Below are 17,430 nucleotides of genomic sequence, written 5' to 3' on the forward strand. Positions count from 1 at the left end.
GCCAACACAGATTTTCCCTGATGCACACCCGCGGCGGTGCATGGGGAAGAGGTAAACAGGAGGACGTCCCGGCAATTAAGCCCCCCGCGCTGTAGCCGTCTTTCAGCTATAGAGCGGGCAGGGAGTGGTTAAGCCCTTCACACTGTAAACACAATTTGGCCACACCCATCTTTCGCTGCAGCTTTGGGATTTGAGCTTTGAGGGGCACACCCTAATACACTAGGCTTTGCACACCTATGGAGCAATCACAGAGTCCTGTCCCTGGTAGACATTCTAGGAGACATCCAGCACATCACCAGAACTAAAGGCTATGTCACATTAGCCATTTGTAACATAATAATTACTAAAGAGAACACTCAGCTGTTTCTATAGTGTTGCTCCCTCTCTGGTGAGGGAGCTGTGAAAGCCCAACACTACACTGGCTTAGCCAGCACAGTTATCTTGAAAATATGTTTCTCAGCAGACTTCCATATTTAAAGCTTAACTCCAGATATAATCTTTATTGCATACTTACAATGTTCAAACTTGGACAAATGTACTGTAAGTATATATCACATACCTGAGGGGTCACTGGGGAAGCTGACAATCTTCATGGTAGTAATTTCTTCTACAGTGATCTCCCAAGTACTGTGCCAAGGGGCTTCCCCTCTGCACACTGATTACTTGGTCGACGCTGCACACTGATTACTTGCTCGACGCTGCTGCCATTCACAGAATGTATTTTTTTTAATGAATACAAGGAGCTCTCTGATTAGACAGAGTGGAGATCATGATGCCATCACCCCTCCTCTCCATCTCATTCATTCAGAGAACACCTTGTATTAATTTCTACTAGACATGTGCACACTGAAATATTTTGTTTCGGAATTTCGTTTTCGTCTGAAAAATACATTTATTTATTTTATTTATTTTGTTTTTCGTTAAAAATTGCATTTGTCGGAAAATCCAATTTAATTAAGGTTGAATCTGTCATTGAAAGCTTATGGTGTCTGTCGAATGTTCAAAGAAGATTCGATGGAGCAGCTAAACTGTACGTGTACATTTCCGGTAGAATTTTCCGCCTACAAGCTAGCTGTAGTAGAATTCTAATGTTGTATGACTAGTAATAAGTATATTTATTAATTATTTTACTAGTCAACCAACATTAGAATTTTTCTATAGCCTATGGGCAGATGCATTTGACTGGAAATGCATGATTGCAGCATCGTACAGTTTAGCTGCTCCGTCGAATCTTAGAGCTTTCGACAGACACCATAAGCCAAAGATTCAACGTTTGTATGTTTTTCGTTGCTTTGTCGAATCGTTCATGTTGAATGGTCTACTCTACCCCAACAGTCAGCCAACTTTCACATTCGTTTCTCAATCTCCAAGTGCAATGGCGGGCGCGGCATCTGACGTTGTGTCAGATATTGATATGGCATTATAATATAGAATCTATAATAATAAATCCCCCTCCACAACACGGGCAGCCTCTGAGGCTATCACAACACTAGCAACACTAGTATCACTATCAAGTTCACAAAACTAACACAATAGCAGCAGATTATTATGAAAAAGTTAAGTTGAACTGTAGCTTGCTTCACTATTGTTCTCCTGCTGTGCTTATGCTTAATTACTAAATAATTCAGGTTCTCTGACAAACGGACCAGCTAAGATTGACTGTCTTCTGAAATGATTCAGTGTGTGTGTGTCTCTCTCTGCTAGCAAATCGTAAGTGAAAGTAAGTTGGCTGTACGTGTGTACTTAGTTCTAGCTATTTAACTGCCCCTCCTCTTTGGTTACAATCGGCCAATAACATTCATCATCATTATCTTTATTTTACTTTCCCCACCCAATTCCAGCAGCGATCTTTTCTCTCTATGTCGAATCTTTTCTCTCTATGTAGAATAATCTTGGACTAATAGAGTTAAGGTTAGCCACATTCGACCACAGGTTCGATAGACACAGATTGTTATTGTCAGCATCATGTCGAAATTTCCTATCTATATCGAACTGTTGTTGCAACGAAAATGAAAATAAAGCATTTGTTTATGTCTGATCTTTCGGTTTTAGTATTCTGCACTTTCGTTATCGTTTGTTAAAATGATAACGAAAATACCTGAAATTCGGACGAAAATGCATTCGGACGAAAACGAATGCACATGTCTAATTTCTATTATGTTTGTCAGTTTTAAATGGTGCTCTCTTTGCCCCTGTTTTCTCTGCTGTTCCTCATGTCGCTGCCCTTTTAAGAATGGTGTTGCTTTCTATTCAATTTAAAAAAAAGGAGGCTTTAGGCTTTCTTATTCCGAAAGAATACAGTATGGTTTACTTTTAAAGCGGGTGAACTATGTTTTGAAAATTGTTTAAGACCTGGAGCCTGAAAAATGGCCCTAAAACCACCCTGACAATCAACACAGCCTACAATGGGAATCTGACACAGACTTATACAGGCACTGGATCCCCTCATGTATTAGAATAAAATTTTTCATGATAAATTGGGCAGCAATTGTGGAAAACCACATCAAGCAATGCTTGTCACTCAAAAGAAGCTCCTGCTTCTTTTTGGGTGACAAGCCATGATTGCCCTGCGATTTCTTGTGTGACAATTGCAGCAAAACCACACAGCATTTAGGTGCCATTGAAAATGAATGGCACCTGAGCGCGTGTGGGGCATTATGCCACTATTGCAGTAAGATTTGTGATTGCAGGCAAAATAGCAGCAATTCTGTTCGAGATCCCAAAACACCAGATGTGAACTGTGCTTTAGTGCACATCTAAATCTGCTGCTAGTCATCTAATACTACCCTGCACCCAGAGTAAAAATGCTGCTATCTAAAAGTTGTCTAAAGGTTTCTCTGTTGCTCCTTAATCCAGTGTGTAGGCAATAGGAAGTGTGCTACTGGCAGTGGCGTCACTAGGGTTGGTGTCACCTGGTGCGGTATAACATGGTGTCACACCCCCCCCCCCCCCCCCCACCGCCCCAGTGTGAAAGGGGCCTAACCAAGGGCTCCAACATGATGAGTGACGTCATCGCAGCTCTGCCCCCACACTTTTCATTATCTGCTGTCACCAGGGACAGATCTGATCCACTGTGTGGTGATCTCTGGTTTGGGTCTGTCCCCGGGGACAGCAGATAATAGCATCATTGGCATTGATGATTTGATTTGCATTTTGGAACTGACCTGCTGACACGGCGTGTTGCTTGCTGGACCGGATCGGATGACCACAGGGAAGAAGCTGTAATCTGCTGACAAGGCGTGTTGCTTGCTGGATGGATCTGATGTGGGTGTGGGTCACTGTCTGACTACACCTGTGCTGTGGTCTGTAGACACCCCCCCCCTTATCAGACCAGCTTAGGGCGGCTCCGCTCAGTACCTGGTGACTGTGGACACAGCACCCCCCCCATGAGACCAGCTCAGTCAGGGTGGGTGGGTGTGTCACTCAGCTACTGTGCCTATATCTAATATAATATATCTGTGTCCAGCAGCACCCCCCCCCCCCATCATCATCATCATCATCATCATCATCATCATCAGACCAGCTCAGGGTGGGGGTGGCTCAGTCAGCTAATATAATATAGTGAGTGTTGTCTGTCTGATAAGGGGGGGGGGTGCTGCTGGACACAGATATATTATATTAGATATTAATAGGCACAGTAGCTGAGTGAGCTGGTGGGGGGCGTCTGGACCAGCTATATTACACATATATATATATATATATATATATATATATATAACTATAGCTGTGTCTAGCAGACCACCTTGCACCCCCCCCTTCCTTATCATACTTGCACACAGCACAGGTCAGCCAGGGCGCCAGACAGTGAGAGTCCTCCCACACCAGCTCTTTGGTGGCGTGTCGGTACCATGGCAACCACCCTACCCCCCTCGGAGTCGGCCGCACCTCACCCCTTGAGCTCGGGCCAGTGGAGGATACCAGGACACAACGACCCCCTCTACACACACCCCCCCCCCCTCCTGTTCTGAATCTGGCAGTAGCTGGCTGGGGTCTGGAGAGAAGAGCGGAGGGCAGCGCGCCGCCCGGGCGGAGATAATGTGTGTGTAAGACACAGACAGTCAGTGACGTAATCTCTCACTCTGCAGTGCAGTGTGAGAGAGATGAGATGTGACAGGCTCAGGCTGGCTCAGTAGGAGGAGGAAGAAGCAGGACACGCAGCACGCTCACACTCACACTGACATACCAAGCACCGCCACGGCGCTGGAGGTGTGTGTTTCAACCAGGCTGCGGAGTACGGGGTGATGATCGGGACGGGTCAGCTGATTAAAAAAAAAAAAAAATACCAGTGCTTTCCACACCGTCGGGAGGGTGTCACCCCTCTAGCGGGTGTCACCCGGTGCGGGCCGCACCCCCCGCACCCCCCTAGCAACGCCTCTGGCTACTGGCCAGATCACCAGGTAAAAACAGTAAAGAATAAATAAAACAAATTCAACCACAGGACTGGTTAGCTGCAATATATTACATTTTTTGCTCTGGGTTGAAAATCAATTTAGGCATTCAGTTAGAATGCCAGTTCCCACATCTGCTAGACTGTAACCTCAGTTCATAGAACTGGCCTTGGCCACAGCTGGGGGCAAACCTATACAATGAAACACTGTTACAATTAAATGAATAACACTTTGCTCCAAGAGACTGCACTTTAATATTACACATAAAGAGTCCTTTCACATGAGCTTGTCCATTTGACAGACTCCGCCTGCTCAGCGGGGGGGGATCGATCTGCTGATCCCCACTGAGCACAGGCGGATGACAAGTCTGTCTCAGCTCAGTGTGCTGAGACAGACCTGTCACAGTCCCGTTCTCCTCTAACCTCTATGGAATGATCTGATGAAAATGAACCGCCTGTCCATTTTCATCCGATCCGATCGACAGATGGAAAATAGGGTCACTATCTGTCTGGATTTAGCAGGCAGGATCAGATCAGATAGCAGTTGGATCGGATAGCAGCGGGTGTCAGCTGCTCCATAGGGGTGAATGGAGTGTCCAAATAGGTCCGCCTGAAAAACTGACAGGCAGACCTGATCAGAATGCCCATGTGAAAGGGGCCTAATGATGGAGTTTTGTTAAAAAGGTTACTGAAATGTGTTTTAAAGACTTCTGGTACTCAGTAATTTCACATTATACTGAACGCGCAGATTTTCTACCAGTCTTTAACATCCATATCCATATGCAGTAATGTCTATCAAGAATTATTATGCAACTGAAATATGAAGAAACAGATAAAAATAACCCACTTTCTCCTCTGTGCACATTACAGCAGATGGTTTTCCAAAGAATTTGGCTTGCTGTTTCTTTTATCTGTTGCTATTTTTCTTTTTTCTTTTCCCAACAGTGAGAGTGTGGATTGTCAACCAGGGGGCGGCTTGAGACTCTGCTGCTAGCTACATGTGATACCCCAATACTTTTCCACAAAGAACATTAATGTCAACATTTCATGAACCACAAAGGACATATTGTGCCACCTTGAAGGAGCTGCTGTAGAAATATTACTTTTTTCATAATCAAGAATTACCAATAGATTTCTGGGCATCTGTGTTGGTAATGATAAAGATTCTATAATGGAGATTTTTGGATTTCAGATGTCAGATCACAACAAGTTTACTTCAAAAGCTGACCAGATCAGGATTGTGTCCAAAAAGCAAGCCTAGCCCAAAAGCTACAGACTACAGACTTCAAAATCTCAAATCTCTAACCATATTTTTTATCTTACAAAAGAACTTTTATGTAAATTTACAAACACAAAAAATATCCAAAGATATGATCTTAGAGAATAACGGCTTACAAAAATGTACCAGGATTTTCAATCTACAGTGATGTCTTCAGATGGACCTTGGATGGTTACGCAAGCTGGCCTGAGCTAAGGAGTGCCTTGCTCTACAAGAGGATTTCGGTGTCTGTCTCCTGGAACGAAACTGTTGAAAGAACAATGGATACAGTTCGTAGCAGGTAATAATGCACATAACCTACAAAAAATTCTTTATAAATTAAATACAACATCCAGGTAAAATACAACAGGGGGAGCTTGACTGGTATCATTTTACAATCCATGGCTTCTATGGCCATCTGAATGAGGTTTGCTATTATTTTTGGGGGCCACTGTCATGTTAAAAACAGCTCAGTTGGAGATGGACCTCATAACCTTCAAGAAAATGCAAAACAGCAAAAGCAAAGGCCTTGAGGCATAGCCAGATGAATATTTTCTATGTTATGATTGAAACTGAAGGGAAATGTATAGGGTACAGTATGTTTAGTAAGATCTTTTGAGTATATTTATGGTATTGTTTTATGTAAAGATTTGTAGATCAGCCAATTGTTTGGAGCAGGATAGTCACCCCTTGTGCTGGGGAAAATATGCAGCTGGGACAGGAGCCTCTCCTTCCCTTTGCTGTGCTGTGCTGGGCCCTGCCCTGCACCTTGCAGGACTGACCTGTCAAAAAAGCAGTGTTGGTTTTGCAGGGAGAGTGCAGCTCTCCCCATGTAATCGCTGGAGATAACAATGGTGTTGATTTACTGAAACTGGAGAGTGCAAAATCTGGTGCAGCTGTGCATGGTAGCCAATTAGCTTCTAACTTCAGCTTGTTCAATTAAGCTTTGACAAAAAACTGGAAGCTGATTGGTTTCTATGCACAGCTGCACCAGATCTTGCACTTTCCAGTAAAGCAACCCTATTCCTGAAACACAATTTTTTTTAAACAAGAATGTAGCCCCTCATTAACAGTTATTTCGTTATCACTTTCTTTTCTTTGCATGTTTTTTTTTTTTTTTTGCTGATTTTTTTAACTCTTTGTATGTAAACTTTTAGTGCTGCAATAAAATAATGCTTTGTACCAAAAACATATTTCTTTATAAAAGAGACAAACTACTTGTAAACCACTTTACTTCCTAGATAGAAGCAGATATTTTAGTTACAATATTGTCAGTGGAAACTAGGCTCTGTCATAACATGTTGATTATGATTAAATCATTAAATTATAGTACAAAAACATGGTAGCCCCAGGAATAGGGACAGTGGCTGTCATTTCTGTGCCATGCACTTGGTCTGATCAGTGCACATGTGGATGTGCAAGGAATGGTAGATAAGCAACTATTAGAGGCACACCTGCAATGGGAAGATTTTCACAGGTGGCACCCTATTAGCGTAATATGGAGGCAGCATTTATGAATGTGATATACAGAAGGCCAGTATGCTCACCATGTATTTTGCATACCACATGAAGAGGACCCTATATGAATATCTCCATTCTTTCTTCTCCTATAATGCAGCCCGGTCCTAAGTAGCTTCTGGTCTGCCTTCCATGCCTCCTGTTCTCAACTGCACTGCTTCAAGCTTTGCCTGTCAAAGCTACCCTGCAAAGGCTTGATTAGGGCAAGGCCTTGTCGGCTGCCTCCCATGTCTTCAGGGCCTATTATGTGCAGAACAACGCCTCCAATTATCCATACAGAGCATCGCCCCATTTAAAATCGTGCAGCCACCTTATGAAAACATGTCCCCTTGTCCTCCTCTTCCAAGAAAAACCATCCTCTCATGCTACCCTGTACACAAACTTAACCTCCTGCCATAATGCCTGCCCCCCCCCCCCCCCCCCCGTGGTAGCTGTTTAAAGAACTCCACAAAGGACAACAGCTATTGTCTGATGTACAAGGGCCCTCTATCCCTACACCATTTGTGGGGCCTGCTTGGCACTGTTTCACTGATCCTCTGGGTAATGTTTTGTAAGTACAACTGTTTTCATGCTCTAGCAGGGCCAGCACCTGCATAACTTATCTCTACTGAGCAAGGGTCCTCGCCCTCTACACAGTCCTCCACTTCACCTCCCATAGAGGCACATCCCTTCCAGGCCACCTTACCCCCTCAGTGCTGCTCCTCCCTTTCCAGCCACTTGCCCCTTGGTCACAGCAGAATCCTTCCTGCTCACCTCACTGCTCCTTAGCTCCCCATCATACTGTTTTGCTTCCCACCCATCTGAATCCAGCCCCTGCTACCATGTCAGTCTTTCCTGAAATGTGCATTAAATTCCTTGCTCACGGGGAATTCCTGTCAGGGCTGGGCTCAGCTCTTTCTTCTCTGAGCTCTGTGCTCAGCTGTCGGTTAATTGCCAGTACTCTTTATTTCACATTTCTTCATTTCCTGCTCGTCGGCTAGCCCTGCTGGCTATTTCAACTGCCTGGATCAGATCTCCTATGCCTTTGCCTGGTCAACATATCCAGATACTCTCTCCTGTGTGTAGCAAGGGCCCTGACCCCTAGAGGCCTAATGGTGACCTCCAAAGTCAGGGAGAGCTGACATCCTTCTTTGTAGAGTGGGTTAGTAGGCATAGTGAGTGTAATGCAAGATAGAATGATTGGGCGCCAGTCACTTTTTGAATGCGAACAAAAGAGATTTATTGTCACTTAACAAGAACTGGGGGAGAGAGGGTTAGGGCCTGATAACCCTTAGGCAGATGCAATAGCAATTGGCAGACTCCAAAACAAAATAGGCAGACAGCTATGCAACTTGAGGGCCTTTAAGCTGGTTGCAGCACTGTATTTGTAGAACTGCTGTCTCCTTTGGCAACTGAACTTGTAAGTTGACTTCAACACAGATCTGTGCACATACCAAACTTGGTATCCCCGTTGTGTAGGACCTGGCCTCCATATCACAGCCTCCCGCTGTAGCTTTTCTCACTGAGCTCCCAGTCTTCTCACCAGTCCTTCAGATCCCAGCCGCCCACTGGATCCCCTGAGCTCTTCCACAGCTAACCTGCTGTACACTCCAAACGTCACCCACGCTACCTGCTGGGTCCCTGGCTTGGCTCTCAGCTAACCCGCTGAATCCTCTTCATGTGTCACCCAGGCTCACCTGCTGGGTCCCTGACATGAATGCTGAAGCTTTCCCAACTTGTTCACCATCCCCGGCTAGTGAAAAAGGCTGCTCTGGTACTTCTTCAGACTTCACAAACCTGGCCTCTGATAACAGGAGTAGTTGTCCCACATTGGCGATGGTGTCCCCTTTATCTCTGACCTCTGGTTCTCACTTGCCTCTAGCAACAGGAGTGGTCGTCGTCCCATGTGGCAACTGGTTCTTCCTCACCCCCGGCAACAATCGGTTCACCGTCCGGCTGAACCTCTGCAATGATCAGGCTCCCCTCAGGCTGAGCCTCTACACATGTGGCTAGGCCTCACACTTAGGCCTAACCTTTAGCTGCTGCTTCACATACAGCCCCCAGGCCTCAGCCTGGGGCAAAAAGAACACTGATCAGCTGACTCATTTCCCTTAAATAGACTATCCCAGCATGCTTAGCCACAAATATGACTATATGTGACTATATGACTATATATATGGCTGAGAAATTATGTCTATTCACAACCTGAACTCACTGTGGTCTTGTCATTCTAGTGCAAAAGGCAGCAGTGCCACCTATTGACAGAAGAGAGAAATGCATCAGATTCAGGCTTAAATTGGAGTTTCACCGAAAAGTGGAACTAACGCACGTTGTATTCCTTCCCCCCTCCGGTACCACATTTGGCACCTTTCCGGGGGAGAGGAGGGGCAGAATACCTGTCTTTCACAGGTATCCTGTCCCCACTTCCGGGAACCTCAACCGCAGGTATTTGTGTCATCGCTGGGGCTCCCTCCTCCTCCTTCCCCGGCCGCCGAGGAGAGAGGAGCCTCGCGCATGCGCAGTAGGGTTCCCGGCGTGAAGCCGTAAGGCTACGCTGCCAGCTTCCCTTACTCGCAATGGAGGCGGCAGCACTCAACAGCTGATGGAAACATCACCTGCAGTGCCAACATCGCTGGACTCCAGGACAGGTAAGTGTCCAATTATTAAAAGTCAGCAGCTGCAGTATGTGTAGCTGCTGGCTTTTAATTTTTGCAGCGGTGGGAGGACCTCCACTTTAAGGCAAAAAAGTCAGAGGATACAACTACCAATTAGCCAGGTCAATGACCACCTAGAATAACAAAATGTGTTAGCAACCCTGTCTAATACCAGGGTGCTACATCTTTAAGAACATTTCCCAAATGGGACACAGATTGCAAAAAAAATAACAAAAAAATGACAGGGGTCATACGAGAACAAAATTTAAAAAATTGGAATAAGGACCTTCCTGATGAAAGAGATCCTGACCTGTGGCATAGCTGCTCTCTATGCTCGTTTACAGGTATACTGAATATTGCTTTAGTAGAAGCTAATGTAAAAGTACTTATGAGATGGTATTTGGTCCCAACCTGTCTTGCTAAAATCGACTCTTCCACCTTGTGTTTTCGAGGATGTAACTTTCTCTGGTCTGTTTTATGTATGGTGGAGATGCCCCAGGATCTGAGGCTTTTGGAGTGGTATCTGTGGAGTAGGGCCACCAGAATCCCAGTCCCACAAACATCCCAAATTGCTCTTCTTAATGCACCAGTCAATAAGATCACTATAAGCTCGCAACATTTGATTTTTTTATCCTTTTAGGTGCCAAAGTGGTTATAACTAGCGCGTGGAAACAACCCTTGGTGTCCTTCACACAAGCAAAGAAGAAAGTATCATGGATTTTGATCCATGAAAAAATGGTTAGCATCTGAAGAATACAGTTAAACAGTTTGAATAGACTTGGGATCCTTGGGCTCAATATGTGTGCTTACCTATCAATACCTAATTAAGATTCTTGGGTTCGGGGGGCAAGTGTTTCTGTTTATCTCTGTCTGACTTTTTCCTCTTCTTTCTTCTTTTTCTCTCTTTGATGGATCTCCTATCCTTGAGAATACTTTAATTGTGCTGTTGTTGATTTCCATGACAGGTTCCAGCATTTTCTTAAGTTAGGCCCCCTGAGGCAGTAGTCATCCATACTGACATTTTCTAGTTGACGAACTATGTAGCCTAGGCTGTGTGTGAATTATAGTCCCCTGAATCATCATACGCTATCTGTACTTTTATATCTCCTTGACATCTGGAAAGTACTGTACTGTTCTTTGTCTTGCTTATTTACAATAAAAATAGATTTAAAAGTAAAATATAAATAAATGTTGATCATTGTAAGCACCCCTATCAGTTTGTGTCATCCATGTAATTGATAAATTCTGCTAAAGAGCTTCTTCTTTTGAAAAACAACAGACTTACTGACTGGATCACCAGATGAAAATAGAAGAAAGCCTAAAAAACAAAACAAATGTCGTCATCATATCTAGGAGTTAGTAAACTGAAATATAATAAATGTTTAAAAAATATCAGAAACACTACGCATTGCTGATCCAAGCGCTCAAATGGATAAATAATGTTAATCAATAAAAACGATGCAAAGATAAAATATAAAAAAAAAAATATCACAGCATTACCAGCGCTAAATGTTTGCTTTTGGGTTTAATATCACATTAATTACAGCAAAAAAAAAAAACTTGAATCTGTCTTGATATTCAGACTATAAGTCAGACACAGACTGATAGAAGAATAGGCAAAACGATGAGCCAGGCCGATCATGTCGATTTGCAGACCAGGTTGCAAACTTACTGTCATTTTTAATTTTGTTATAGAAGCAGCAGATCACTAACATATAATGCTTTTACAGACACATCATGGAGGCAGTTTATTGAATAATAACTGAGTTTTTATTAGCAGCAGTGGTTACAGTAAACTAATATTTTAACGCAGTAACATTAGTAGTAGTGATAAACCCTCAGCATTTTTTAGCCTAACACATCAAGTACAGTAAAATAAACATCCCCCAGTAAACTGTATGTTAAAATTCTTACCCCAGGTCTTGAAGTTTATAACTTTTCAGTGCTGCTGGCTCCTGCTCTCTCAATGGTGCCTCCCTGAACCTTCAGTCTTCAAAGTATAACTTTAAAATTGTTGTAAAGGCTCAAGGTGTTTTACCTTCATGCATTCTGGGTATGAAGGTAAAAAACCTTCTGTTTGCACCAGCCCCCCTAATGCTTACCCGAGCCCCATCTCGATCCAGCGATGTGCATGAGAGCAGCGGCTCTCCTGGGTCTCTTTCTCCTCATTGGCTGAGACAGCAGCGGGAGCCATTGGCTCCCACTACTGTCAATCACGGCCAGTTTACCAATGGGGAGAAAGCTGGGGTGGGGCCGAGCCATGCTCTGTGTGTGAATGGACACACAGAGCAGTGGCTCAAGAGCGAGCCTGCTCGGGTGTTCCGTAGCAAGTTGCTTGCTACAGGCACACTCGACAGGAGGGAGGGGCCAGGAACGCTGGACCTGAAAAGAGGGGGATCGTGGCTGATCTTTGCAAAATCATTGTACAGAGCAAGTATAACATTTTTGCTATTGGTTTTTTTTTTTAACGCCTTTAATATCACTTTAATTTTGGACAGCACAGTCTAGAGCCAGTGAGTTTTTGATGATGTTATGGAGGGCACAGCACGGTAACAGGCTTCATTCACAAGAGGATTCACAAGCTGGCTGACTGGTGGGGGGAGGAGGTTGGACAGCAGGCACCTCATGGGGAGAAAGCAAAGCGAGGGAGACGGTTGTGGCTGGAGGTATACTCCTGTATCCGGGTGTCAGATGAATGGAAACCCGGGCACACGTGTCAAAAACCGGACTGTCCGGGTCATTCCCGTATAGGTGGCAACCCTAGTTCCACCCCGGGCTCCGGCAGCCAGCCAGCTTTGCTTTGGGCTCCTCCAGGACAAGTGGCCTGGTGGCCTCAGCCCAGCGTGTGTCCTATAGTGGCCAGTCTGGACCTGGGTGGATCCATCCTGACTGTCTCTATGCACAATGCCGCCCACCATCCTCCTCCAATGGCTGCACATCACCCAGGGAGGGAGGCGGGCAGAGTGCTGGACATCGGCATGGTCGCCTCTGGCTCAGTCCAGGGAAGGGGGGGATCTACCTGTTCCTTCTTCCCGCCCAGCGACTCTGCAGCACCAGCCACCATCTTCTGGAGGGGACCCAGTGGCTGTGGCTGCGCCCCTAGGCGACAGTGTGCCCTAGGCGGCTGCCTAGTTCGCTTAGTGGGAACGCCGGCCCTGGGGGCTGCGGTCATAGCATCAATGTAAACTGAAACACAGGCCAGGATTAAAAGATAAAGATGCTGTATTCTCAGTAAGGCTACGTTTACACCAGTGATTAAGTCTGATGCAAATAAGAGCAGGAATGTTCTGATTCCTGCTGCCATTCTTAGTGCCTCCCAGCGGCTAAGTGCTGCCGTCGGTCCTGTTCACTATAATGACAGGTCGCCGGCGGCTGCATTTATTTGCGGCACTCTGCACAGCCAGCAATTGCCTGCAGAAACACTAGGAAACACTATAGACTTAAGTTCCCCTATGTCCTGGAAGCTTTGTTTCATACCTTACAGGCACAACAGCAGCAGTGATATGAGATTGGTGTCTGGGACCATTCATTGGTGCCCAAGAACCATTGGGTGCAACGGATTGTTGGATTTGCCAACTTTTACAGAAAATTCATAAGAAACTTCTCTAAGGTGATAGCACCAATTATGCAGCTGACAATGAAAGTGGTGGCCTTTGTGTGTTCACCAGAGGCACAGACTGCCCTTAGTAAGCTAAAGACTCTTTTCACTTCTGCATCACTATTGGTACATCATGATCCTGAACTACCTTTTATCATGGAAGCAGAAGCTTTAGACTCTACCATGGGAGCTATCCTTTCTCAGCGAAGAGGAGAAACGATGCAGCTTCATCCTTGTGCTTATTTCCCTCATTTAAGGTCTTTAGTTAAAAGGAATTATGACATTAGAAATAAAGAGTTGCTAGCAATTAAGGAAGCCTTTTCTGAATGGAGGCATCTGCTGGAAGGTGCTATAATCCTGTAACTGTTCTCACTGATCATAAAAATTTGGAATTCATTCATTTTGCCGAGAGATTGTCTTCTAGCCAAGCATGTTGGTCTCTATTCTTTTCCAGGATCAATTTTTATTATCTCGTATTGACCAGGTCAAGGCATGGTAAAGCCAATGCCAATGGGGAAGTTGTGTGAGCCTCTCCTGGATGGCAACTCTGAATGTACAATCCTGCCTCAAAAAAACTTCCTAGGGGTCACAAGCTTGAAGACATTCTTGACTCTCGATCACTTATGGATCATTTCTCAATCATCCTCCTAAGGACAGTAACCCTGAGTACAAGAACAGCAGGCAGATGACTCTCAACTTTCTGGGCATTTTTTGGATTCTAAAACAGAAGAACTTTTATCACATTGCTTTTGGTGACCTGTTTGTTGATCTTAATTTACAGCATTTTTTCACAACTACCTAAAACTTTTGCACAGTACTGTATGTGACCCCATATCTGACCCGTGTACACAGTAAGTTATTACTACAACCACTCCCTGTTCCATCAAGACTATGGTCTGGCCACCTTCAAAAGAGGTGACCACTATCTTGCTGAACAAACTGAGGAGTTGATGGTTTGAGAAGTCTTTAAACTACATGGAATTCCTGATGATGTGGTGTCTAACAGAGCCCAGTTTACTTGGAAATTTTGGAAATGCTTTTGCTCGGCTTTAGGTGTAACAATTATTCTGTCCTCTGCTTCTCATCCTCAGTCTAATGGGTAGAACGAGAGGACCAATCAAACTATAGAGCAATACCTTCAATGTTTTGTCAGTTATCATCAGGATGACTGGGTGGACTATCTTTCTACAGCAGAGTTTGCTTATAACAATTCTAAACATTTCCCAAAACCCTTTTTTTGTAAACCGGGTAACATCCAGTTTTTATTCCTGATCTCCATATCTCCAATCCCATTTCTCACAGTAGGCGAGATTGAAAAAAGACACAAGTCCATCAAGTCCAACCTATGTGTGTGATTTTATGTCAGTATTACATTGTATATCCCTGTACGCTGTGGTCGTTCAGGTGCTTATCTATTTGTTTTTTTAAATGATCAATGCTCCCCGCTGAAACCACCGCCTGTGGAAGATAATTCCACATCCTAACTGCTCTTGCAGTAAAGAACCCTCTACGAAGTTTAAGGTTAAACCACTTTTCTTTTAGTTTTAGTGAATGGCCGCGTGTCTTATTAAATTCCCTTTAACGGATTTATACTGTTAGGGACAGATTAACTACATTACAGGAGATTCGGGAAAAATTGATTGATACTTTGAAGGAGGCTCAGAAATATGGTATTACAAGAAGGCCTCTGACAGACATCGCAGACCACTCTCTACTTTTCATGTGGGTAAAAAAGTTTAATTATCTACCAAAGATTTGAAGGTTCATGTTCCATCTGCTAAGTTGGGTCAAAAGTTTGTGGGACCTTTCCAGATCTCTGTTCCACCCAGTTACCTTTCACTTAAAACTTTCTGACAGTATGAAGATTCACTCTCTTTTTCACGTATCATTAATCAAACTATTTAATGAAAATCCTATTTCTAGAAGAATTCATCACCTCCTCTACCTGTTGAGGCACAGGGTGAAGAAGAATTTGTGGTTTAAATAATTCTTGATTCCAGGATCTTTTTGGTACAAATTACAATGGGAAGGATATGGACTAGAGAAAAAATCTAGGGAGTATGTTCAGGCTCCCAGTTTGACAAAAGAGTTCCAGGGGCTGTCTCGAAGGAGGGGAGTACTGTCAGGTTTCAGATCTGAACCTGCAACCTCTGTGGTGTCTGGCTGTTGCTCTTCTCACTGTGCCATTCGACATGCTGGACAGCTTGCTGTCTGAACCCTTGGACAAACTTGACTTGTACCGTGTTTCTGATAAACTTTGAACTCTTTGCTCCTCCCATGAACTTCCTGATTTAAGCCATATCTCTGTACTTACTGTTTGCCAGATTATTGTGCTGTTCTGCAGCCAATATCTTGCTCATTTCACCCCTGCTGTTGTTTGTATCCTCACTAGAACTCTTTGGGGGATCACTGATGTAAGGGGGAGTGAATACACTAAAGTAAGGGGGATACTGATATAAAGGTTCCCCCTTATATCAGTAACCCCCCTCCTTACCTTAATGTATTCATGCTTTGGAAGGTGGTCTGTGGTAACCAGAGTTGCCCCCCCACATCAGAGTCCCTGGTGTTCACCCTTAAATCAGTGTCCTCAGAGTTACCCTCAGGGTCTGCAAGATTCCCTTACAGTACAAGGGGAACTCTAATGTAAAGGGCAATGCTGCAGACACTGATGTAATTAGGAACTCTGATGTAAAAGGAAACAATGCTGACTCTGATGTAAAAGGGGCTCCGGTGACCAGAGACCACCTTACATCAGAGTTCCCCTGTACACCAGAGTCTGCAGCATTCCCCTTTTTATCAGAGTCCTCAGAGTACCCTTTTACAGCAAAATCCACATTGTTTGCTTTTACATCAGGGTCTGCAGAGTTCCCCCTTGCACTGCAAAGGGAAACCCAGCAGACTCTTATGTAAGAGGAAACTGTGCTGGGCTAATCTGACTTTCATGTAAAAGGAGAATTTTTTTTGCCTTTTGTTATACCTTAAGCACATTGTTAATAACGCTAGCTACATGTTTGTAGCCTAAATATTGATATTTGCACTGAAAACTGTCCTTTTGGCTAACTTTTTGAACTGGTAGTAATTTTTTGTGTGTTATGTCAGTAAAAATTTGGATCTGACAGTACATTTTTTGTCAGTAAATTTCACTTTGTTTTTTTGTCTACTTTTTCATACCTGCAAACATGGAGAACTGGTTACAGGTTCCAGAGACCCCTAAATTCAGTTCACCAGGGATGCGGCAACCACCTATTTGCGCCTCATGGAGGAAATAAAGATGGTATATAAGCCCCTCTATCACCCTTGCCAGGACCCCATCTGTCCCTCCATATAGGCTGGCATCAGCATAGCAAGAAGACTGCAAGCTCACAGCGCCCTTGCGCCTGTCCAGGTGGCCTCCTGCTGACAATGGTAGTCTATCACTGATGAATATAACCCTTAGAATCAGCCATCTTATTGAAAAGAATGTACTCACTGTGTGGCTGTTATGCTGTGGCTCTGTGTGACTCACTCAAGTGGTTAATTTGCAGGTTTAAAAGGAGTGTGGGAATAGAAAAATCAAACATACATACTCACCTCCATGCTGCAGCATCGGCTTGATGCTGCAGCTGTCCAACATCAGATCTAAGACCAAGAACTGAGAAATCACATAACCGGTAAACTCTCAGTTCTCGGTCCACTCAGAGCTAAGAGCAGTGATTATCAGTTATTGCTTTCCACTCTGTCCCAGGCTGACTGGATCTCCAGGCTGGGAGTGGGATGGGCACAGCCAGCTCAGCCTCTCAGCCACATGCTGTGACCAGTCAGCCTTTGATGTGTGCCGCTCAGGCTCAATGAATGGGGGATATACAAACAGATGCCTCCGCATCTGCTACTAGGAATGCCGGCAGGGGATGTAGCCCGTTCTGGTTTCTGTAATGACTCAAAGGGAAGAGGGGGTGTCCCCTGATGTTGCACAGCCGAGATATCCTAGGAAGGTGAATGGAGTGGCAACCTCAGCCTGGACTCTGACCAGGCCATGCCCCAGCGTGTTTTGCTCCAC

The 17,430-nt window shown here is 44.5% G+C and overlaps 1 protein-coding gene across 5 annotated transcripts in view; it reads left to right on the plus strand.

The window, feature by feature from the left end:
• Positions 1-17,430, plus strand: part of KCNJ4 (potassium inwardly rectifying channel subfamily J member 4) — a 461,174-nt gene that overhangs the window by 330,683 nt on the left and 113,061 nt on the right. For all 5 annotated transcript variants that reach the window (XM_073592581.1, XM_073592582.1, XM_073592583.1 and 2 more), the window contains one exon: positions 5,333-5,946. In XM_073592581.1, coding sequence (XP_073448682.1) covers positions 5,927-5,946 — 20 coding nt within the window. In that variant the 5' untranslated portion in view covers positions 5,333-5,926. The remainder of the gene's footprint in view (positions 1-5,332; positions 5,947-17,430) is intronic.

The sequence above is a fragment of the Aquarana catesbeiana genome, linkage group LG07 (assembly GCF_042186555.1).
Source record: "Aquarana catesbeiana isolate 2022-GZ linkage group LG07, ASM4218655v1, whole genome shotgun sequence".
Classification (NCBI taxonomy): Eukaryota; Metazoa; Chordata; class Amphibia; order Anura; family Ranidae; genus Aquarana; species Aquarana catesbeiana.